This window comes from Neofelis nebulosa, chromosome 10 (assembly GCF_028018385.1).
Source record: "Neofelis nebulosa isolate mNeoNeb1 chromosome 10, mNeoNeb1.pri, whole genome shotgun sequence".
NCBI classification, from domain to species: Eukaryota; Metazoa; Chordata; class Mammalia; order Carnivora; family Felidae; genus Neofelis; species Neofelis nebulosa.
In genome coordinates, this window is record NC_080791.1 from 89,546,551 (window position 1) to 89,565,188 (window position 18,638).

General features: G+C 43.0%; 1 protein-coding gene across 3 annotated transcripts in view; it reads left to right on the top strand.

Annotated features, from left to right (window-relative positions):
* Nucleotides 1-18,638, top strand: part of TRIM44 (tripartite motif containing 44) — a 109,390-nt gene that overhangs the window by 53,087 nt on the left and 37,665 nt on the right. For all 3 annotated transcript variants that reach the window (XR_009249904.1, XR_009249905.1, XM_058688640.1), the window contains exon 4: nucleotides 5,013-5,032. Coding sequence is in view for 1 of the 3 variants with exons in the window: in XM_058688640.1 (XP_058544623.1) it covers nucleotides 5,013-5,032 (20 nt within the window). In the remaining 2 variants the exon portion in view is untranslated. The remainder of the gene's footprint in view (nucleotides 1-5,012; nucleotides 5,033-18,638) is intronic.

An 18,638-nucleotide genomic window follows, 5' to 3' on the forward strand; every position in this document is an offset into this window, starting at 1 on the left:
GAAAACAGGGGTTCCTCGGTGGCTCAATTGGTTGGGTGCCCAGCACTTGATTTCAGCTCAGGTCATGATTCCAGGATTATGGGATCAAGCCCCACGTTGGATTCTGCTCTGAGCCTGGAGCCTGCTTGGGATTCTGTCTCACTCTCCCTTTGCCCCTGTCCCCCACTCACACGTTCTCTCTTTCCCAAAATAAATAAAATTCTTTTTTTAAGTTAAGGACAATAAAATCATAATTTTGTATCTGTATATATCTAGTTTTTAAGCAGGTTTGTGATAATAGTTGTGTAACTGTGAATTTAAAATTATTGAATATACACTTAAAACAGGTAATTTTATGGTATGATAAATTATACCTCAATGAAGCTGTTAAAAACAAAAATTGTAAATATTCTACCTGCTCAAGTGCCATTTGCCTTTGATTTATGAAGATTATTTAAAAACCCGTCCATTAACACAGTGTGCCTGTTTTAAGAAATCTTCAGTAGGATCAATTTGATTAGGCCAAGTAGAATCACAGAGCTTCTGGTTGAGGAAGTCCAGAGATGACAAGGTTTTTTAGTGACATTTCTTTTTAAAAATGCATTTCTAGTAAATCTTTTTGGGTCCTCTTACAGAATATAGGGTACGGGAGGAATTTCAGTACCACTCCCATAGGTCTAATGGGAGGTGCTCTTTCCCCTCTTCAAATAACTAACTAAATAAAGTTGTTTCCTTCTTAATCACTATAGAATATTAAAAACTTATAGACAGAGCAGAAAGTAAATGCACTAAATTGGTAGTTATCTTTGGGCATTTTTTTCCTTTTTTCTTCTTTTTTTGGTATATGTTTTTTCCCCCAGCTTTATTGAGATAAATAGACATATATGTAAGTTTCAGGTGTACGAGTGTCATGATTTAATACATACATATATTGCAAAATGGTTGTTACCACAGTAAAGTTGGTTAACCTATTCATCCCCTCATGCTCTTTTTTCTTAACATTATATATTAAATTTCCTCATATTATTAGAAATTCTTCATAAGCATAATGTTTGAATCTCAATGATACAAACTTTACTTAATCTTAGGTTACTTCTGACTTCTGACTACCATTTATTACATTACAGGGCGTAAGTCATAAGTAATTACTGAGTCAAAAGTATGGGCATTTTTTAGGCTTTTGTACCTATTTGTAAACTGTCCATAGAACAGTTACATCAGTGTAGATTTTCATCATCAGTTTTGACAGTCTCTCGTTTTTTGCCTGAATTTTATCAACTTCTTTGCCAAAGTCAAGTACTTTTCAAGTATTTTTATTTGCATGTCGTGAGTACTTCCATCTCTTGTCTAGTTGGGAGAGAAGAGTACTGAGCAACGTGAGATAATTTTAGAAAAAGTTCCAATGAGCAAATAATTAAAAGTGATACGTGCATACCCTAAACATTTATTTTAAACTTGAAATACATATCTGTATATTTCTTTGATTTTCAATCAGGTTCTTTTCTTTAAGAACATGGGTTTGCCACGTGGAGTGGAGCATCATGTTCCTGGCATAAACCACATCCGTACTGCACTGTTTATAAGGCCCAATTTCAGGATGAAATTTGAAGCAAACTGAATGTAGAACCCTAGACTTGTATATTTTATTTTTTCTAATATTTTGCATGTGTCTCACCTACACCAGAGTTGACAGCAGTTTTTAAGTAACTCCTCTTCATTCAACTTAGTTTTCATGGAAGCAGCAGTACCCTCCTCCTTCATTCACTTTTTGCTATTTAGTAAGATGTGCTGTCCTAATTACAAGTTCAGCTGACATAAACAGGCTTAGCAACAAACTTGCTTGATGCTTGGTGAACATACATTTCCTCTGGTGGAAGGAGAAACAAGAGGTCATAGGTACTAGAAAGTAGCTGACCAGCCAAGAACATACAGGATATTTGATGGAGGGATTGGAAAGCACTGCTTAATCTAACAGGTCATTTAAAGAGAAGCTGTTGTTTTGCAGGCTTTCACTTCTAATACTCTCTGACACCAAAATTCACTCGCAATGGGGGTAGAAATTAATCTTAATTCCTACTTACATCTTGCCTTCCCTCTTTCCCATTCTTGAATAATTATTACACGCATTGTGCTGTGTTAGATGCAACGAATAAAGAGATTAACAACACACAGTTTCTGTTCTCAAGGAGTTAAAATCCAAAGAGGGAGCTACTGTATGGTACTGTCACTGTTGGTTTTCTGCTAGAACCAGCCCAGAAGTATGAGCCATAGAAATGTGGAGGACAGAGTAGGATTACCTCGCTCGATCTGTCAGTGAGGGAAAATTTCCAAGTGAGGCTTGATCTGACAGGATGGATAGGAATTAGGCTTTCATAATAGGAGGGACTAGCATGCACACTCTTACAAGGAAGATTTGCAAACTTCTGGATGTCTGCTGACCTATTCAGAATTGCCCTATGTGTGTGTGTGTGTTTGTTCTTTCCTTTATTCATTCCTTCAACAGTTGAAACGCTCACCCTAGTCTTTCTCTATGCTTTGTGAGCGTGATTATTGCTTCTGAAAAGCCACATATCTATAAGCAGAAATGAATGAATGTAAAAGCACTGTCTTATGCCCCATCTTCTCTGTCCTTTCCCACTCTCCCTAGAGACGTTATTAATCAATTCAGGGAAAGTACAATAATGGGGACCATTTGTCGAACACTTGTAATGTACCAGACACTTACTCAGTGTTCTACATGTTTTCTCATTTATTTTAACCCGTATTGCCACCCTGTGAGGTGAGAATTAGGATCCCTACGTGTAGAGCAGGGAACTGAACCTTGGGGAGTTAAGGCAAATTGCCAAAAGCTTCACTGTTGGAATTGACGGACCCGAATTTGAGACCATGTTTCTCTAAGTCAGAAACCCCATCTCTTAACTGCTGCGCCAAGATACAGGGTTGTGAGGAGGACTGACTCTAAATCATGGGAGAGAGTTTGGCTACTCTTTTCCAAAAGATTCTCCTAGACAATTACTTTGAACATGCATAGATAATTGAAAAATTGTATTGAGGTTTAATTAAGTCATTGATAGTTATGTAACTCATATTCAATTTAAATTCTATGAAGTTTTTTCTTACTAGATTATAGTTCCCATAAGACCTGCTAGTCGATCAAAATGCAAAGAAAGCTTCCAACACCCCTATGCCCTCCTTCCACCGCTCGCCCCACTTGTCTCGTTAGAGTGTGGATGATTAGTGCCCTGACTAAGACTGCAAGTCCTTAGCAGTCTGCTAAAAATGCCCTCCTTCTCCAATCTCCAGTGTATCATCTGATTTAAATCACCTTTCTGGCTACAACTGTCCTTTTAGGCTTGTGCCCTGGCAGTCCCCCTTGACCTCAGTTGCACTCGCAGCCCTCCAGCCCCACAGCACCGCCACCTCCCCTGCCTGGAACACACACAAACACGTCCCCGTTCTCTACTTTCATTAAACTCAAAATTCCTTAAAAATACTTTTTTTTTTTTTTTTTTTTTAAATCACTATGCCTTTGCTCTTACTAGTCTGGTGCCCTTCCCACTCACCTTCTGTTGTCAACTTGGGAAAATCCTGCTTATCCTTCAAGGGCCAATATAAATGTCACCTTCTCTGTGAAGCCCTCCCTTCCCCCTTCCCCAGAAGAGGCAGTGTTTGTCACTTCCCTTCTGACTCTTAAAGCAGTCTGTCTATTTTCTTTGGTAGAGCCCTCGACACAGTTCATTTTCTGTCTTTTTTTTGTCTGTTTCCCCTGCTCCTGAATGGGAGCTCCTAGGTTAGATCATCATTTATCTTTCACCCTCAGTGCCCACATGTAGTAGTTTCTTAATGATCATACTGAATCATTACTGATATTGATACTAACCTCTATTAAGTGCATCTTATATCTTAGGCACTGTGCTTGATGTTTATACATAAATATTTCCCTGTTTAATCCTCATACTCCTTGTATACTGTATTACGCCTTGTTTTACAAAGTAGGAAACTGAAGTTAAGTGAGGCAAAATAACTTGACCAGGGTGACACAAGTGGATGGAGTAAAGATTTGAGAGTGTCTGACTCCAGAGTTCATTCCTTTATACCGACAGAAACAGTCAATCTGATACATTCCCTGGGGACTTACCAACAACTAGGAGATAGATTCTCTATTGAGACCAACCCTGAATGGCTAAAGAGAAGCATGTAAAATACCCTGTAACCAAAAGGATGAGTAAGGTCCCTTGGAAAAGGCTTGAGAGTCATTTGAAAAATTTTGTTTATTCGCAAGAAGAGGCTCAAAGGTCTCTGTTCTGATCACTGGTAAAGTTAGGTTCAGAAAATCCAGTACCCGGACAAATAACCCTCACACACTGTTTTTGCAGACAGGGATGAGAAAAAGAGAAAAGCCGGTGTTGGGCTGAAGGATGTTGTGGATCATCAAATGCCAGAGCTACCCTTTTACAAAGGAGAAGACCAAAGGTCCAGATTCATTAATTAACTTGCCCATGGGCACATAGCTAATAAATAACAGAGCTGGGCCTAGAATCCCCATTTTTTGAGTCCCAGTTCAGTGCCCTTTCTACCATAGTGTGCTCTATATTAGAGTTGCTATGTTCATGTTTGGAGAAAAAATGCTGGACCAAGGCAGAAATGAGTCTTTGAAGGAAACAGCTTGATGCCTTTGGAGCTGGTCAGCTTTTGCCTAAGACCTGCTGCTATTTTTGGGCTCTCGGTTTGCTCAGAACTAAATACTGCCAGCCATACAAATAAAAAGGCAAGGCTATTATTTAGGCCTCCTAGGTCTGTGCATTCACTTATCTGCTTGCAAGGGCAAATTATCAGTTCATCTCTGCTGGGCAGTTCGAGCATAGGATTATATTAGCCCTTGTCTTAGCCCTTGGACATCTACTGGGTATGTCTCTGTTAAAATAAATGCACAAGCCATGCTTCTGCGTTGCCAGGGGAGAGGGAAAAGAAGGAAAATAAATCTGTCTCTACCAATGCCGATTTCTAATGCTGTTTCTTTCTGTTTCTTTCAGGGTGACGAGGAAGGACCCAGGTAAGATCACATTATTGCTGCTTGTCTGTTCTCAGAAATGAAGTAGAGTGACATTTGTGGCCTTTTAATGCCCCATGAAATATGGACAGCCAAAGAACAGCACAGAAAAGGGCTCCACATCTTAAGCCGGGGCTTCGAAGATCTTATTTTGTAAGGCTCCCATCTCCCTCCCCATCTATGCCATTTCCTGCCTGTAACCTTCAGATAAAGGTAGACTTTAAAGTATGTAATGACAGTAACTTCAGAATACCTTGTTAAGAAGAGTAGGCACTATATTTGAATGGTAATTAGGCTCTCAGGTGGACTGCCTAGATAAACTTTTGCATTGTTCTTTCTTGATTGGAATTGGATTGCTTTTTTTTTTTTTTTAATGGGCTCTGGATCCAATATTCTTTATTTCTGATCTATAACATCTTTGTGTCTGACTACAGACACCTATACCATGAATCCTATGATATTATGGAACTTCGTTTAGGAAAAAAAAAAAATCCTTTCTGCTTCTGTATCATCACATGAGATTAGAAAGCGTGTTTCATTATTGCCTCAGCCTTGCAGTAAATCTGGAATTTGGTTTACTTACCTCTGCTGTCCTGCTGCTCAGATGGTGAGAACGGGCTCTCGGAAATGCTGCAGCTTGGCCATCAACACAATCAGGGGGCTTCTGTGCAAAGTAAAATACAACGTCCAGATGGGTCCCCTGTGTCACATAGGATCAACAAGGACTGTTAAGGCTAGAGATACCAGGAAGTTCATTTAGGCCACTGCTATTCGAGCTTTAGTTTTAGAAGAAGTGCCCTTGTTTTCAAATGAGCTTTTAAGTAGAATCCCAATGTACAAACCTAGGGTTCCTCAGAACTCAGTTTGAAAATCACTTATCTAGTTCAAATTTCTCATTGAAAGAAGCTAAATGACTCGTCCAAGGTACCTTACTGGAATCAGCGTCTCGTCCTTCCTTGGTTTCATTTATAAACAAAGATTCTTCTTTTTTTTTCTGTCCCCATATCCTGAGCCTTTTCCTCGGTGCCATATTACCGCACATCTTGTCTCTCCTAATGCTTCGGAACTGTGCTTCTCAGCGTAGATCTAGCTCCTTGTCTACTGTGGCTAAAGCCACAGGCGCCCTGGCTTTAAAACTGCAGAGCCTCAGGAAATTTCTTCAAACTCCTCTTCCCAGTTGTTCTCAGGAACAGACTTCTTCTGTGTTGTGGTTCACTTATTTCCTCCCTCCCTCCTTGCTTCCCTCTTTCCCTCCCTCTCTTTAAAAAAAAAAAAAAATTTTTTTTAATGTTTATTCACTTTTTGAGAGACAGAGTAGGAGCAGGGCAGGGGCAGAGAGAGAGAGAGAGGGAGACACAGAATCCTAAGCAGGCTCCAGGCTCTGTGCTGACAGCCGAGAGCCCAACGCGGGGCTTAAACTCACAAACCATGAGATTGTGACCTGAGCCGAAGTCAGATACTTAACCAACTGAGCCACCCAGGGCCCCCCCACCTTTCTTTTCTTATGACCTACTATGTGTCAGGCACTGTGCTACATCCTGGGTATACACTAATAACTAAGACAGACATGGTTTCTATCTTTGTGGGAGAAACAAGCGTATAATGGGGCCCCTACACTGTGGGTGAAGTGTAGCTATGATTAAGGGAAGTTTAGGCTGCTTTAGGAAAGCTCCTAAGTCGGTGTTGGAGGATAAGGGAAGGCTTTCCAGAAAAGGTTATATATGAACAGACCTCTAAAAGATGAGAAGGCAGGCAAAGGAGGAGAAGGGGGTAGGGTTGTTCTAGGGAGAGAGAACAACTTGTGGGAAAGCTCTAGATAAGAGAAGTGTGGAGCAAAGGAAGCTGAATCCAGATCATTTAGGGCCTTAGAGGCCACCTATGGTATTTGAGCACTAGCTTGCCGGCAGTGAGAAGGCATTAAAGAATTGTAAATGGGAATTGACCCCGATAGATTTGCATTTTGGAAGTCCCCCCTGCATGCCTGAACTGGAAGTGGATTAACACCAGAGCCTGGGAGCCTAAATCCACATCTTCTCTAGTTATTGACCGGGTTTTTACCATTTTGCATAGACCTTCGGTTTCAACAGACTCTAAATTGTCTCCTTGGCACTCCATCTCTCCTACTCTCAAGACTAGCTCTAGCTCCTGAAAATCTGGGCGGAGGACAGCCCTGAACCTTCTTCGTCCCCAGAAAGAACGTTCAGACAAGACCAAATAATGAAAACACCTTAACAGAGGTAATGTGGCTTGGAGGAGCCTGATTAGGATGAACACACTCGTCTTGTCTTTATGGGTACATGTCAGAGGCACGTTGAGTAGAAGAATACAGGGACCTTATGAAGAGATTACCTCACTTCCAAGATACTATTTAGTGTAAGATACTGGTTGTAGAGTTTAATTGCAGATACCCTCGTGTCATTTTGACAAGACAGTCGTGAAGCATAGTTTCTTTACGAGCAGCCACGAAGTCAAGCTGTCTCCCTAAGCGAGGCTGTCATGGATGTTAGCAGGGATTCTTTTGGACCGGGACTCGACAGAACCCTCTTGTGGTACGATGAGCACTTGAAGAACATGTTCTGATTTGGCAGAAAGAGAAAAGAGGAGTTAAATTTTCTTCTTCAACTTTAAATTTATACTCGTTGGTTCCATTCAGTTTGTGTTGAACCACCATTTGGCTCAGTTAATTCCAATTAACACTTCAGGGCGGATTGCCTTTGATCTGAAATTTCTCTCATTTATGATATACACTTCACCATCCCAATAAACCAAACCGAGTTTTGTTCCAAAGGCTCCTGTGTTGCTGACAGTATTAAATGAGAGTTTGATGTGTGAGGGAGACAGAAAGGAAGTGCGGGTCTGCCTGCACAGGGGATGGAAGAGGAATGAATCGGCAGTCTCTGCATCCAGGTCTCTTGGATGGTTATACCTGTGTCTCCTTTGCTGGCATTCTTTCCGTACAGCCGCTTCCCCACTGTCTGCACGGAAGTCCAGCCTCTCTCCACAGTGGCGGGAACAAAGGAGATTTCCTGTCCTGTTGAAACGTCTCTGTCTGTAACAGAGCTGTGTGTGTCCCCTCTCGCCTGGGGTCTCCCTGCCTTCTTCCTCCTTTCCCTTCTGACTCCCCAAGCCATTTGACATGACATGTCTCAGTATTGTACTTTTGGTCCTGTCTGTTCCTTGCCCTGAATTTTATTGTGTAGTTGTCCTACCAATCAATAACAGTAATAATCATAGCTGTCACTTACTGAAGGTTTACTAGGTATGGTGTTTTTATATATATCCTCATTTAATCCTCATGTAAAGCCTATGATGTGGTTATTATCTCACTTGTAAAATGAGGAAATTAATGCTCAGAAGGATGAACTTGCCCTAGATCACAGAGCTAGTAAGTGGCAGAGCTAGGATTTGAATCCAGTCTGGCTTCAGGGTTCATGCCCTCCACCACCATTTGGACTATCTGCCCTCATCGGCCAGCGCACTGCTTTTTCTCCCCAAGAGCTGTGAGAGCCGGGAGGCTTCACGCCTACTCCTCGGGGGGATCACCTTGCTCTTGTTCCTCTGACCTGGGAGGTCTTGACTTGCTTTGACACTGAATTGCTGGGGCCTCTGTTTTCTGCAAGCTGCCTCTCCCCTCCTTAGCCTCTGTCATCCTAAAAGGATATTTCTTCGCTTACCCGCACACAGTGCCCTTTCAGGGTCAGCAGCAAACGGGGCCCTTTCAGACTCCCTGGGGAGCAGGCGGCCAGGCCTTCCTTTGACCCGCTCCCCCCACCCCGCCCCCGCAGAATCGGCCGCATGTTGCCCCTGCATCTGGTGGTCTACTCCTCAAATCCACGTGATGGCTACATAGATAGTGAGGGTCCTTGGAGGGCGTGGAGGAACAAAAGTCCTCATGTGTACAACATGGATATTACCCATCGTGGAGTCATCTTTTAAGAGGGTGTCTTTGAAGCCCAGAGTGATTTTTTTTTTCCAAGCAAAAAAAGCAATTTACACTTTTGGCAGCAATTTTCTGTCTTCTCTGTGCTATTACGGGAGATCTTGTGTTCACTCCCTCACAGATCGGCTCCTCAGCGCCTGCTGGAGCCCGCTGAGAAGTGATATATATTCCAGGAGAGGGGGTGGCAATAGATGCTGCTGCCTTAAAGCTGTTTTGTAGTGGGAGGAAGTCAGAGAGGGAAGGACCCCGAAACTCTTGTGCTCGGAGGAAAAAGGAGCAAGATCAATATGAAATCTTGATTTGTTATTGAGATGTTCTGTGATTTTTTTCTTTTTTTCTTTTTTTTTTTAACATAGAGGAAAATGGCTTTTTAATAGTAACAACCATATTTGGGACTTCTGTAGAATATTTCATCTTCAGAGCTGGCTCTTATTCAGGCAAAAAGCTCCCGCTGAGATCAGTGTGAATCTGACCCGTGCCGATTCTGTGATCAAACAGGCAGCGAGTTCTGAAGAAGTAGGAGCTCAAGGAGAGTCAGCAGACCTGCCTTCTATTCTTGGTCTGCCTGAGACTGACTGCGTGACCTTGGGCTAGTCATTCAACCTCGTTGCCTCTGTGTCTGTTTTTATTTCTCTGTAAACACTAGCCTTTCTTCCCCCTGCTCTCCACCCAGTTTTTTGGGGATGTGGTTGTGTGAAGAAATACAGTCTTATATTACATATGGAGTGGAAAGAATCTGCTTCTTAGAGATTCTGTAATTTAGTAGATTCTTAAAAAAATCTTCTGAATTTTGTTTCTTTAAAAATCTTCTTGGGGCTGTATACAAGGTACTCTTCCCCACCCCCAAAATAATAACCGTATGTTCTTAGACATGACATCTCTCCTCCTGACAACTTAGTCTGTAGAGATAAAAGAGAACTAAATCAGTGATACACGTAGGTTTCTTTTGTCCTCTGATTGCAAATTCATGACTTGGTTTTGCACTGTCTTTGTTTCAGAAGACCTAGCTCGAAGCCAAAGAAAATGGCTCAGATGCTTGTGACATGGGATGGAGTGATCAGGGCTGCTTATTATACAGAAGTGGGGTCCCAGCATCTAAGCTGGCCTCCTGTACAGAGAATCTCTTAACTGTCGCATTTCCCTGTCACAGAACCTGGGTTGACTTTGCTTTCCCCTGCCGATGTGGATCATTTATCCCCTACTCTCCCAGGTGAGGGATGGAGTTCTGCTGTGCATTATGCTGCCTCTCAGTAATAGAAGCTAACGTAATTGATTTTCAGATATTTACCCATGATAGTCACTTTATCTTATTTTATGCATATTGGTATACAACCAGAGGATGCAGGCACAGCTGGAAAATTCAGCCAGGGTGCCTCTGGTTTACCTCCATCGGCCTCACACTAGAAATGCCAGCCAGGAGCAGCTGCCTGCCTTTTTGGGCTGTGCATATTGCTAGCAACAGCAAGAGCCCCAGTGGGAAGGGGCCCGGGTGTCCCTTTGCATACTGTGGTTTTACTGGGAACATTTACGTATGTTACCTCATTTATTTCTCATATCAGTCCTCATAGGTGGCTAATCCATTATCCAGAGCTGCAGAGAGGTGATACCTACGTGAGGTGACACAGCTGAAAAACGGTAGAACTGGTGTTCAGACTCCAGTAGTCTGACTCGAACATGTGACTCTTTTTTTTTTTTATTTTTTTTTATTTTTTTTTATTTTTTTATTTTTGGGACAGAGAGAGACAGAGCATGAACGGGGGAGGGGCAGAGAGAGAGGGAGACACAGAATCGGAAACAGGCTCCAGGCTCCGAGCCATCAGCCCAGAGCCTGACGCGGGGCTCGAACTCACGGACCGCGAGATCGTGACCTGGCTGAAGCCGGACGCTTAACCGACTGCGCCACCCAGGCGCCCCTCGAACATGTGACTCTTAACCACTGCACCGTCACAGTGCTCGGTAAGAACTATGTTGGATGTAGAGTAGGGTACAGCCAGCGCAGAGCAGAGAGTCAGAAAAGATAACATTTGTGCTGGACTTCGAAGAATGGGTATGGGTAGGCTTTTCCAGGTGGAGAGGGTAGAAAGGCCATCCAAGCAGAGGGACCAGCATGTCTCAAGGCTCGGAGGAAAAACGCATGTGCTGTGTGAGGAATGGTGAGCCACTGCATGACCGGACTGTGGCGGGAGGTGGGCCTAACAGATGGGTGGGTTCGCCCTGCAGAGGGTCTTGTGCGCTATGCTGGGATGCCAGAAGGTTGTACTATCGCTTTGTCCTTACTATAGAAGAAGTGGACAGACTTCTAAATCTTGCGGGTCTCTTCCTGTAGTTGTATCTCATGATTTGTTATGGGTAAATTGTTTGCTCTCTTGTGCCTCAGTTTCCCCATCAAAATAACACATCCTGTTATACTTAAAGACAAGTTTGCCGTGAAGCATTGAAAGTGTGTTCTTTTGGGTTTCTTTTTTTAGATGGAAGAACAAGCAGCTGAGCTAAAGTAGCTGAAGAGGGAAATTGTTTGATTTGTGTCTTATAACCCTATTTTGACATCTCCTGCCTTCCTCAAACTGAAAATCGGGTTTGGAAAGTAGTTATCTAGTTCCAAATTAATAGAGAAAAGGAGTACTAAAGCCCCGACATTTTCCAAATAGATTTAGGACTAAAGATATTTTTTAAAACCTTGTCAAAGAATTAAATCGATGTCACATTTGTCCCTGAGTTAGATCCGGTGCTGAAGAGTCTGGCTGGAGCCTACTTCTCTTCTTCCTTGTTTGTCTTCATAGCCATTTTGGACCAGCAATTAAACATAATTCGTTTGAGGAAGTCACAAAACTCCAGTCTGTGTTTTAAGAATAACTAGATTGGATGTCATTGCCTGTGCCCCCCTCCTGGGGCAGCCATTGTAAAATTGTCGTTAGTGGTATCTTTTTCATTTTAGGAGAAACCTGCCAAGCTCTAGCATCTTCTCACTTGCTCCCAGTGAGAGGCACATAAGAGGTCAATAATTCCATTTTCCCAACAGCTTCCAAGGATCTTTCCTTTTTTTGTAGCTCCGTGTGCCTGAACTGCATTCACCTCTTTACCCAGAAACCCGCAGCATCCATGACAGATGCTGGGAGCAGAAGCTGGTGTGTTTTTGTGATTTGGTTTGTTTTTGTTTTCTTTTCTCCTTCAAAGATGTTGTGAAGTTAAGAGTTTATAAGCGTAGGTCTCTTTAAACCCAGGGAGGTAGCTTCAGGACAGTAAGAGGTGGCTGAAGGCCAAGATGAAACTTGGGTACCCTAAATGGTGAGGTCTTTGCCAAGGACCAGTGTTCATGTATGTGCCTGTTTGGACCTAGGACCTAACTATGAGCGTGTGTATGTTCATAAAAGAAATACTTCCTTAGCCACAAGCAGGGGTTTCGGGGAAGAAAAGCACCTTCTTATATAAATGTCTCATTCCCCCCACTGCTTCGCACCGCTGCCGATTGTTCCCCGTAGGTTGTGGTGTGGTTGTAAAGTGGAAAAGCATTTGTTTCCTTGGTGAGTACACGTCTCCTTCCCCTCTGGCTCCATCAGTTCTATTTAAAGGAAAGTGAGGTGGAGCATGAGGGACACAGCCCAGAGCAGGAGGGGATGTGAGAACTTCGGCGAAGGTGGGAGAGAAGCATCTCTCAGCTGCCCCCTGGCTGCTAGACGCGTCTCGGTGGAGATGCAGTGGGGTGCTGTGTGGTCCCCCACACCTGAACAGGTGCTTCCACCTGAGGACCAGTGAGAGCCGCCCAGGCGGCCGGCTTTGCCTTCCACGCTTGTCCAGGACTCACAGTTCTTCGGCAGCAGGGGCGCTGCCTGCTTATGTGCCGAACGTTAAACAGGAGCCGGATCTGCGTAGCGTACTCAGACATTGAACACAGCTCTGTGAGGTAGAGTTATTCCATTCTTTTTGCAGAGGAGCAAACTGATATTCCAAGAAGTTACATGATTAAGCCATGGTCACACCGTCAGAAAGTGAGTCCATCGGGACTGGAACCCAGATCTGTCAGGCTTAAAATTCTGTGCTTTCAACCACTGCGCCATACTGCCTTTCTAAGGTGATGCAGGATTCGTATCTTCCAATGTCTTGGCTGGGAATAAGTGACAAGGCAGCAGGGATTTGGCATTTTTATCAGAAAAACTTTTCATTTTCTTTGTTGAATGGCAACAAGCTGTTTGCCTGAGATGGAAGTTGAAGCAGAGCTTGCCAGGAAACTGCCTGAGGGGGAATGAACCAGAACTTCTCTCCCCAGACAGGTAAACATGAGTTTACTCCCTGGCTTTTGTGGAGCCAGCAACTGCCATCGCCTTTTCTGAAAGAGCCACTGTTCACCCAGTGGCAGGTGCAGGCCAACTGTTGTCATGGCAACGGCAGGAGAGGCGAGCAAGTTTAATTCCAGAACTGATAATTAACTCGGGGGTGGGGAGGGGGGTAAGGAGAGGAATGGGGGGATAATTGTTTCAGGAGGGAAAACTTAGCAATTACCAGCAAGCTGCATAGATGAAAAGGCCAGACACAGATGCCCCTGGAATTCAGTGCCTATCCCCTCTGGTTAGGAAGTTTTGATAACTCGTCCCCAGCCAACCAAGACACTTTAAGGAACCAGATGAGGAAAGAAGAACATTACATAGGCTGGGAAGAGAAATTCAGGGGGTCAGGTGAATGACTACCCTAAATGACGGCAGCCGTCTAGAAGCAATCCAGAAATGCCATCTGAACTCTGCGGGAAGAATTCGTGCTTGGAGAGAAAGCAGGGCCCATAAAGCACACCTGTTTTGAGTTTGTACTTCTATGTATGGAATGAGGGACAGCGGCTTCATAGAGAGTAAAAGGAAGACTTGTAGAGACAAGGCACTTGTTGAGGTGCTTGATCATTGTGGCTGTTAGTCTGTAAACCCTCAGAGATTGTAACATTGAAAGTAAGCTAAGCATTCCACATGGATTATCCATCTCATTTAATCCTTACAGCCGCCTAGCGTGAAGGTGTTTGTTATTCTCCTAAAAGAATTTGAATATTCAGTACCTTGCCCAAGGTCACAGAGCTAGTAAGTCACTGTGCTGAATCCTATTGTCCTATTGATTTGTATTTATAAAATAAAACCTATATTACTCTATAGAGAAGAATCAGACTTAAGTAGATATGAACACTTTACGGTAAAAAGGAAAATACTTTTTTTTAGTGGAGGTAAGGTGAGCTACAAAACAAAAATTACTGAATGAGAAATATTGGAGAATGTCCTGTCATGCTTCTGAGATCTGTCACACTCCTAGCTCACAGATTAACCCTGTGTCTCCAGTTCTGATCGGGGAATAAGTGTGAGTCATGGTTCCTTCCTAACTTGTTATATATTTTTTAAGATTATTTTGTTGCAGATGTGGAGCTCGAACTCATGACCCCAAGATCAAGAGTCACATGCTCTTCTTTAGGGGTGCCTGGGTGGCTCAGTTGGTTAAGTGTCCGACTTCGGCTCAGGTCACGATCTCACAGTTTGTGGGTTCGAGCCCTGCATCGGGCTCTGTGCTGACAGCTCAGAGCCTGGAGCCTGCTTCGGATTCTGTGTCTCCCTCTCTCTCTGCCTCTCTCCTGCTCATACTCTGTCTCTCTCTCTCAAAAATAAACAAACATAAAAAATTTTTTTTAAAAAGTCCCATGCTCTTCTGACTGAGCCAGCCAGGCACCCCACTGATGTATTTTTTTTGAGAGAGAGAGTGAGAAAGACTGGGCACACACAGGTGGGGGAGGGGCAGAGGCAGAGGGAGAGATTGAGAATCTGAAGCAGGTTCCACACCCAGTGCAGAGCTGACGCAGGGCTTGATCTCACAACTTTGAGATCATGACCTGAGCTGAAATCAAAAGTCAGATGCTTAACCAACTGAGCCACCCAGATAGATGCCCACCTAATGATGTATTTTAGTCAAACTTCCTTGGTTTATGTATTTTTCATTGGGAAAAAATGTCATACTGTATAGCAAGACTTTCCTGTATTCTGTGAGTGTGTGTGTGTGGGAGAGAGAGAGAGGTGTGTGTGTGTGTGTGTGTGTGTGTGTGTGTGTGTGTGTGTGAGAGAGAGAGAGAGAGAGAGAGATGGGGGTGGGTGGAGAGGGAGAAAGGACCAGGGAGAGAAAAATTTTGCTTTAAAATGATGAGTCTCAGGGGCACCTGGCTGGCTTAGTCGGTAGAGCATGAAACTCTTATCTCAGGGTCATGAGTTTGAGCCCCACATTGGGTGTAGAGATTACTTATGAGACAACAGCTAAAGTGATGAGTCTCAGTGGAAAGAGAAACCTAGCATTTATCCAGCAGTATCTTCAGAGCACCTACTTGCTTCCAGGTGTTGTCTTTGGTGCTAGGAGTGTAGTTGCCAACAAAACATTCAAGGTTCATGTCCTCAATGAGGTTATATCCTAGACTCTCAAGTAAGGATTGTGAAATGAAAGTGGTGTATAATTTAAAAACACATTTTAAATAAATCCATTAGCCTCTCTCCTAAAACCAATTATAGGAAGTCAAACTTGTCCAGTCCTTCTGACTGGGAGGAAAATATGCAGAAAATAGAATAAAAGTGAAGTATATGTTGATAATCACCACTTAAAACTATGAGCTTCCCCTCGATTTTCCAGAAGTTTGACAAACTCTCCTAAGTTGATGTTGCCTTTGTAAGTGAAACAATTAATATCAAAATTTGGGAGTTCGACTGACACAATAATTATGCTGGAAAATGTAATTTTGCCTGCATAATAGAGGTGGGATTATTTCAAGGAGATCTCATTAATGTGCTGCTCATCAACAAAGAGCAGTGTAACCTTTCTCTTATTAGATTAGTACAGGGTCATGATGCAAAAGGCTGTGGGAACAATTCTCAGTCTTTTGTTCTAAGAAAATAAATTAAGCACTGTCTAGAAGTCTAGATATGGAAATTGAAATCATTGAAGACAGAAAAACAGTGTGGCCACTCATACTGAAATCAACATAACCTTCTTTCCTTTCTGCGAGTTTTATTCCTTTACCCATTTGTTGAGCAGATTTTACCAAGTGTCTGCTATGACCTAGGCAGTGCTAGATGTTGGAGCTGTCGTAGAAGTCAAAATCAAAACCAGCCCTTGTTTACGTACAGTGGTCGGTCTCTCCTCCGCATTTCAGGGGCGTACATCTGCTCTGTCTGCTCATCCCTCTGCAAGCGTAAAGAATCGGCAGCCTAGGGGCGCCTGGGTGGCGCAGTCGGTTAAGCGTCCGACTTCAGCCAGGTCACGATCTCGCGGTCCGTGAGTTCGAGCCCCGCGTCAGGCTCTGGGCTGATGGCTCGGAGCCTGGAGCCTGTTTCCGATTCTGTGTCTCCCTCTCTCTCTGACCCTCCCCTGTTCATGCTCTGTCTCTCTCTGTCCCAAAAATAAATAAAAAACGTTGAAAAAAAAAATTAAAAAAAAAAAAAAAAAAGAAAAAAAAAAAAAAGAATCGGCAGCCTAGGGGCGCCTGGGTGGCGCAGTCGGTTAAGCGTCCGACTTCAGCCAGGTCACGATCTCGCGGTCCGTGAGTTCGAGCCCCGCGTCAGGCTCTGGGCCGATGGCTCAGAGCCTGGAGCCTGTTTCTGATTCTGTGTCTCCCTCTCTCTCTGCCCCTCCCCCGTTCATGCTCTGTCTCTCTCTGTCCCAAAAATAAATAAAAAACGTTGAAAAAAAAATTAAAAAAAAAAAAAAAAAAAAAAAAAAAAAGAATCGGCAGCCTACTAAAAAACTGCATGTCATGTGCAATTGTAAATGGAAATCCCCCAGTGCAAGGCTTCCCAGATATAGTGGACTGAACGCTAATTTGAATTGTTGACTTACTCTTCTAAGGTAGAGTTCCACGTCCAGTAAGTGTGGAACGTGCTACCCGTTTATCTCGGAGCTCCACAAGTACCGTGCATGGTATGATGGAGTTCGAGCAGCCTTGTGATAATGAGACCTGCCTCCTTGTTTAACCCAGCGTTCCCAAACTAATTGATTATAAGGCTCTTTTAACTCCTATCACATAAATATCCCCCAGAACAGTGTTCCTCACCTGGAGGAATGCAGCTCAGTCTCCACTAGACGATGAGACCGGATGCTGACAATTGGCCACTCAAAGAGGGCAGGAGACCTAAGGCGATATATTAGGAGTGTACATCTCTCAGGCTGAAATCTCCCCCTCATTGTACTTCATGTCAAATAACTGGGATTTCTGAACTGCTTTCACTGATGTGATTTATTTCCAGTACATTGGAAATGTAGTTATCAGGGGTACAAATAATTGAAGCTGATATACATTCGTGGGAAAAAGAAACCTAGAAAGGGCCACTGGGATTTTTTTTTTTTAATTGACATGAAAAAAGATAAAACCTGGATTTCCATAATTCTGTTAAAAATAAGCCATCCATCATAACTAATTTTTTTTTGTTCTTTTCATCTTAATGTATTTCCTTTCACTTTTTAACAACAAAAAAGTTGTGATACCGGTGCATACCAAGCACCCAGCACCTTGCCTAGAACAGAGTAGACCTTTCAATGTTGGTTGAGTGAAGGAATGAATGAATGAGACAATGATAAGGGACATTACTAAACACAGAATAATCCAGAACAAGGTCATTTTTGTTTGTTTGTTTGTTTGTTTGCTTTAAGTCAGTGTATAAAGTGGGCCTGCCCTTTTATCACGTGATGGTGCCTCTTATATCCAGTAGCAGTCATGTGCTTATCATAGTTTGGGAGCAACTAAGAAAATAACATATATAAAAGTGTTTTGCAAACTGTTAAGTGCTTCACCCAGGGAATAGGTGTATTTTGTATTTTACCAATGATTATGGAAGTGCTCAGCATTCTGTCTCAGAAATTTCCCTGATATAACCAAGCACTGATGCCAGATGGATTATACATCAGGATCACAGCGTTTTGACTTAAAGACCCAAGAGACGTTGGCAACGGGACTCAGATGTCAGGCCTTCGGGAGAACCTCTGCCCATCCGCTTTCTCCTCAGCCTTCTAAGGGCACCCTCTCTGTCTGTATTGAGAATCAAGTGAGCATATATGTGAATGATAGTATGTGAGATGCAGATAAGAAATGAGAATGATGCTCTGTGCCCTTCAGAAGTATAAAGCGTGAAGCAAGCACAATAGGATTGGATGGTAGAAGATGAAGTCTTTGTATAATGGTATCTGTTAAGACATAATTGTGTTTACAACTTGAGGTTCCTATATGAGTCATTTAAATAAACACCAGGATAAATAAATAAACATTTACCAGAAGTGATGAAGGAAACAAGAAGATTGACCTTGATTCACCACCTTTACAACTTACGGGGTATGCACAGACATCTCCTTTCCTTATACTGACAAGCCTGAGAGGTGGTTTTGCTGTCCTCACATTACAGATTGAGGGGACTGAGTGAGAGTAAGTGACTTGTCCAGGGTCTCCCAGCTAGAGCTGGTAGTGGAGAGGGTCCGCGCCATTGGAAGTAAGGCCTTCTTGTTCTGTATTCTGTATCTTTGCTCTCACAGCTATTTGGGTTCAAAGGATAATTCTTGTTTTCTCCTCCCTCTCCAACGTGCTTCTGCCCTTGACTTCACCTTCTCAGCTAATGGCATCATCATGTCTCAAGGCAGTAACTTAATAATATTCAGTATCTCTCTTTTCTTCACACTCCATAT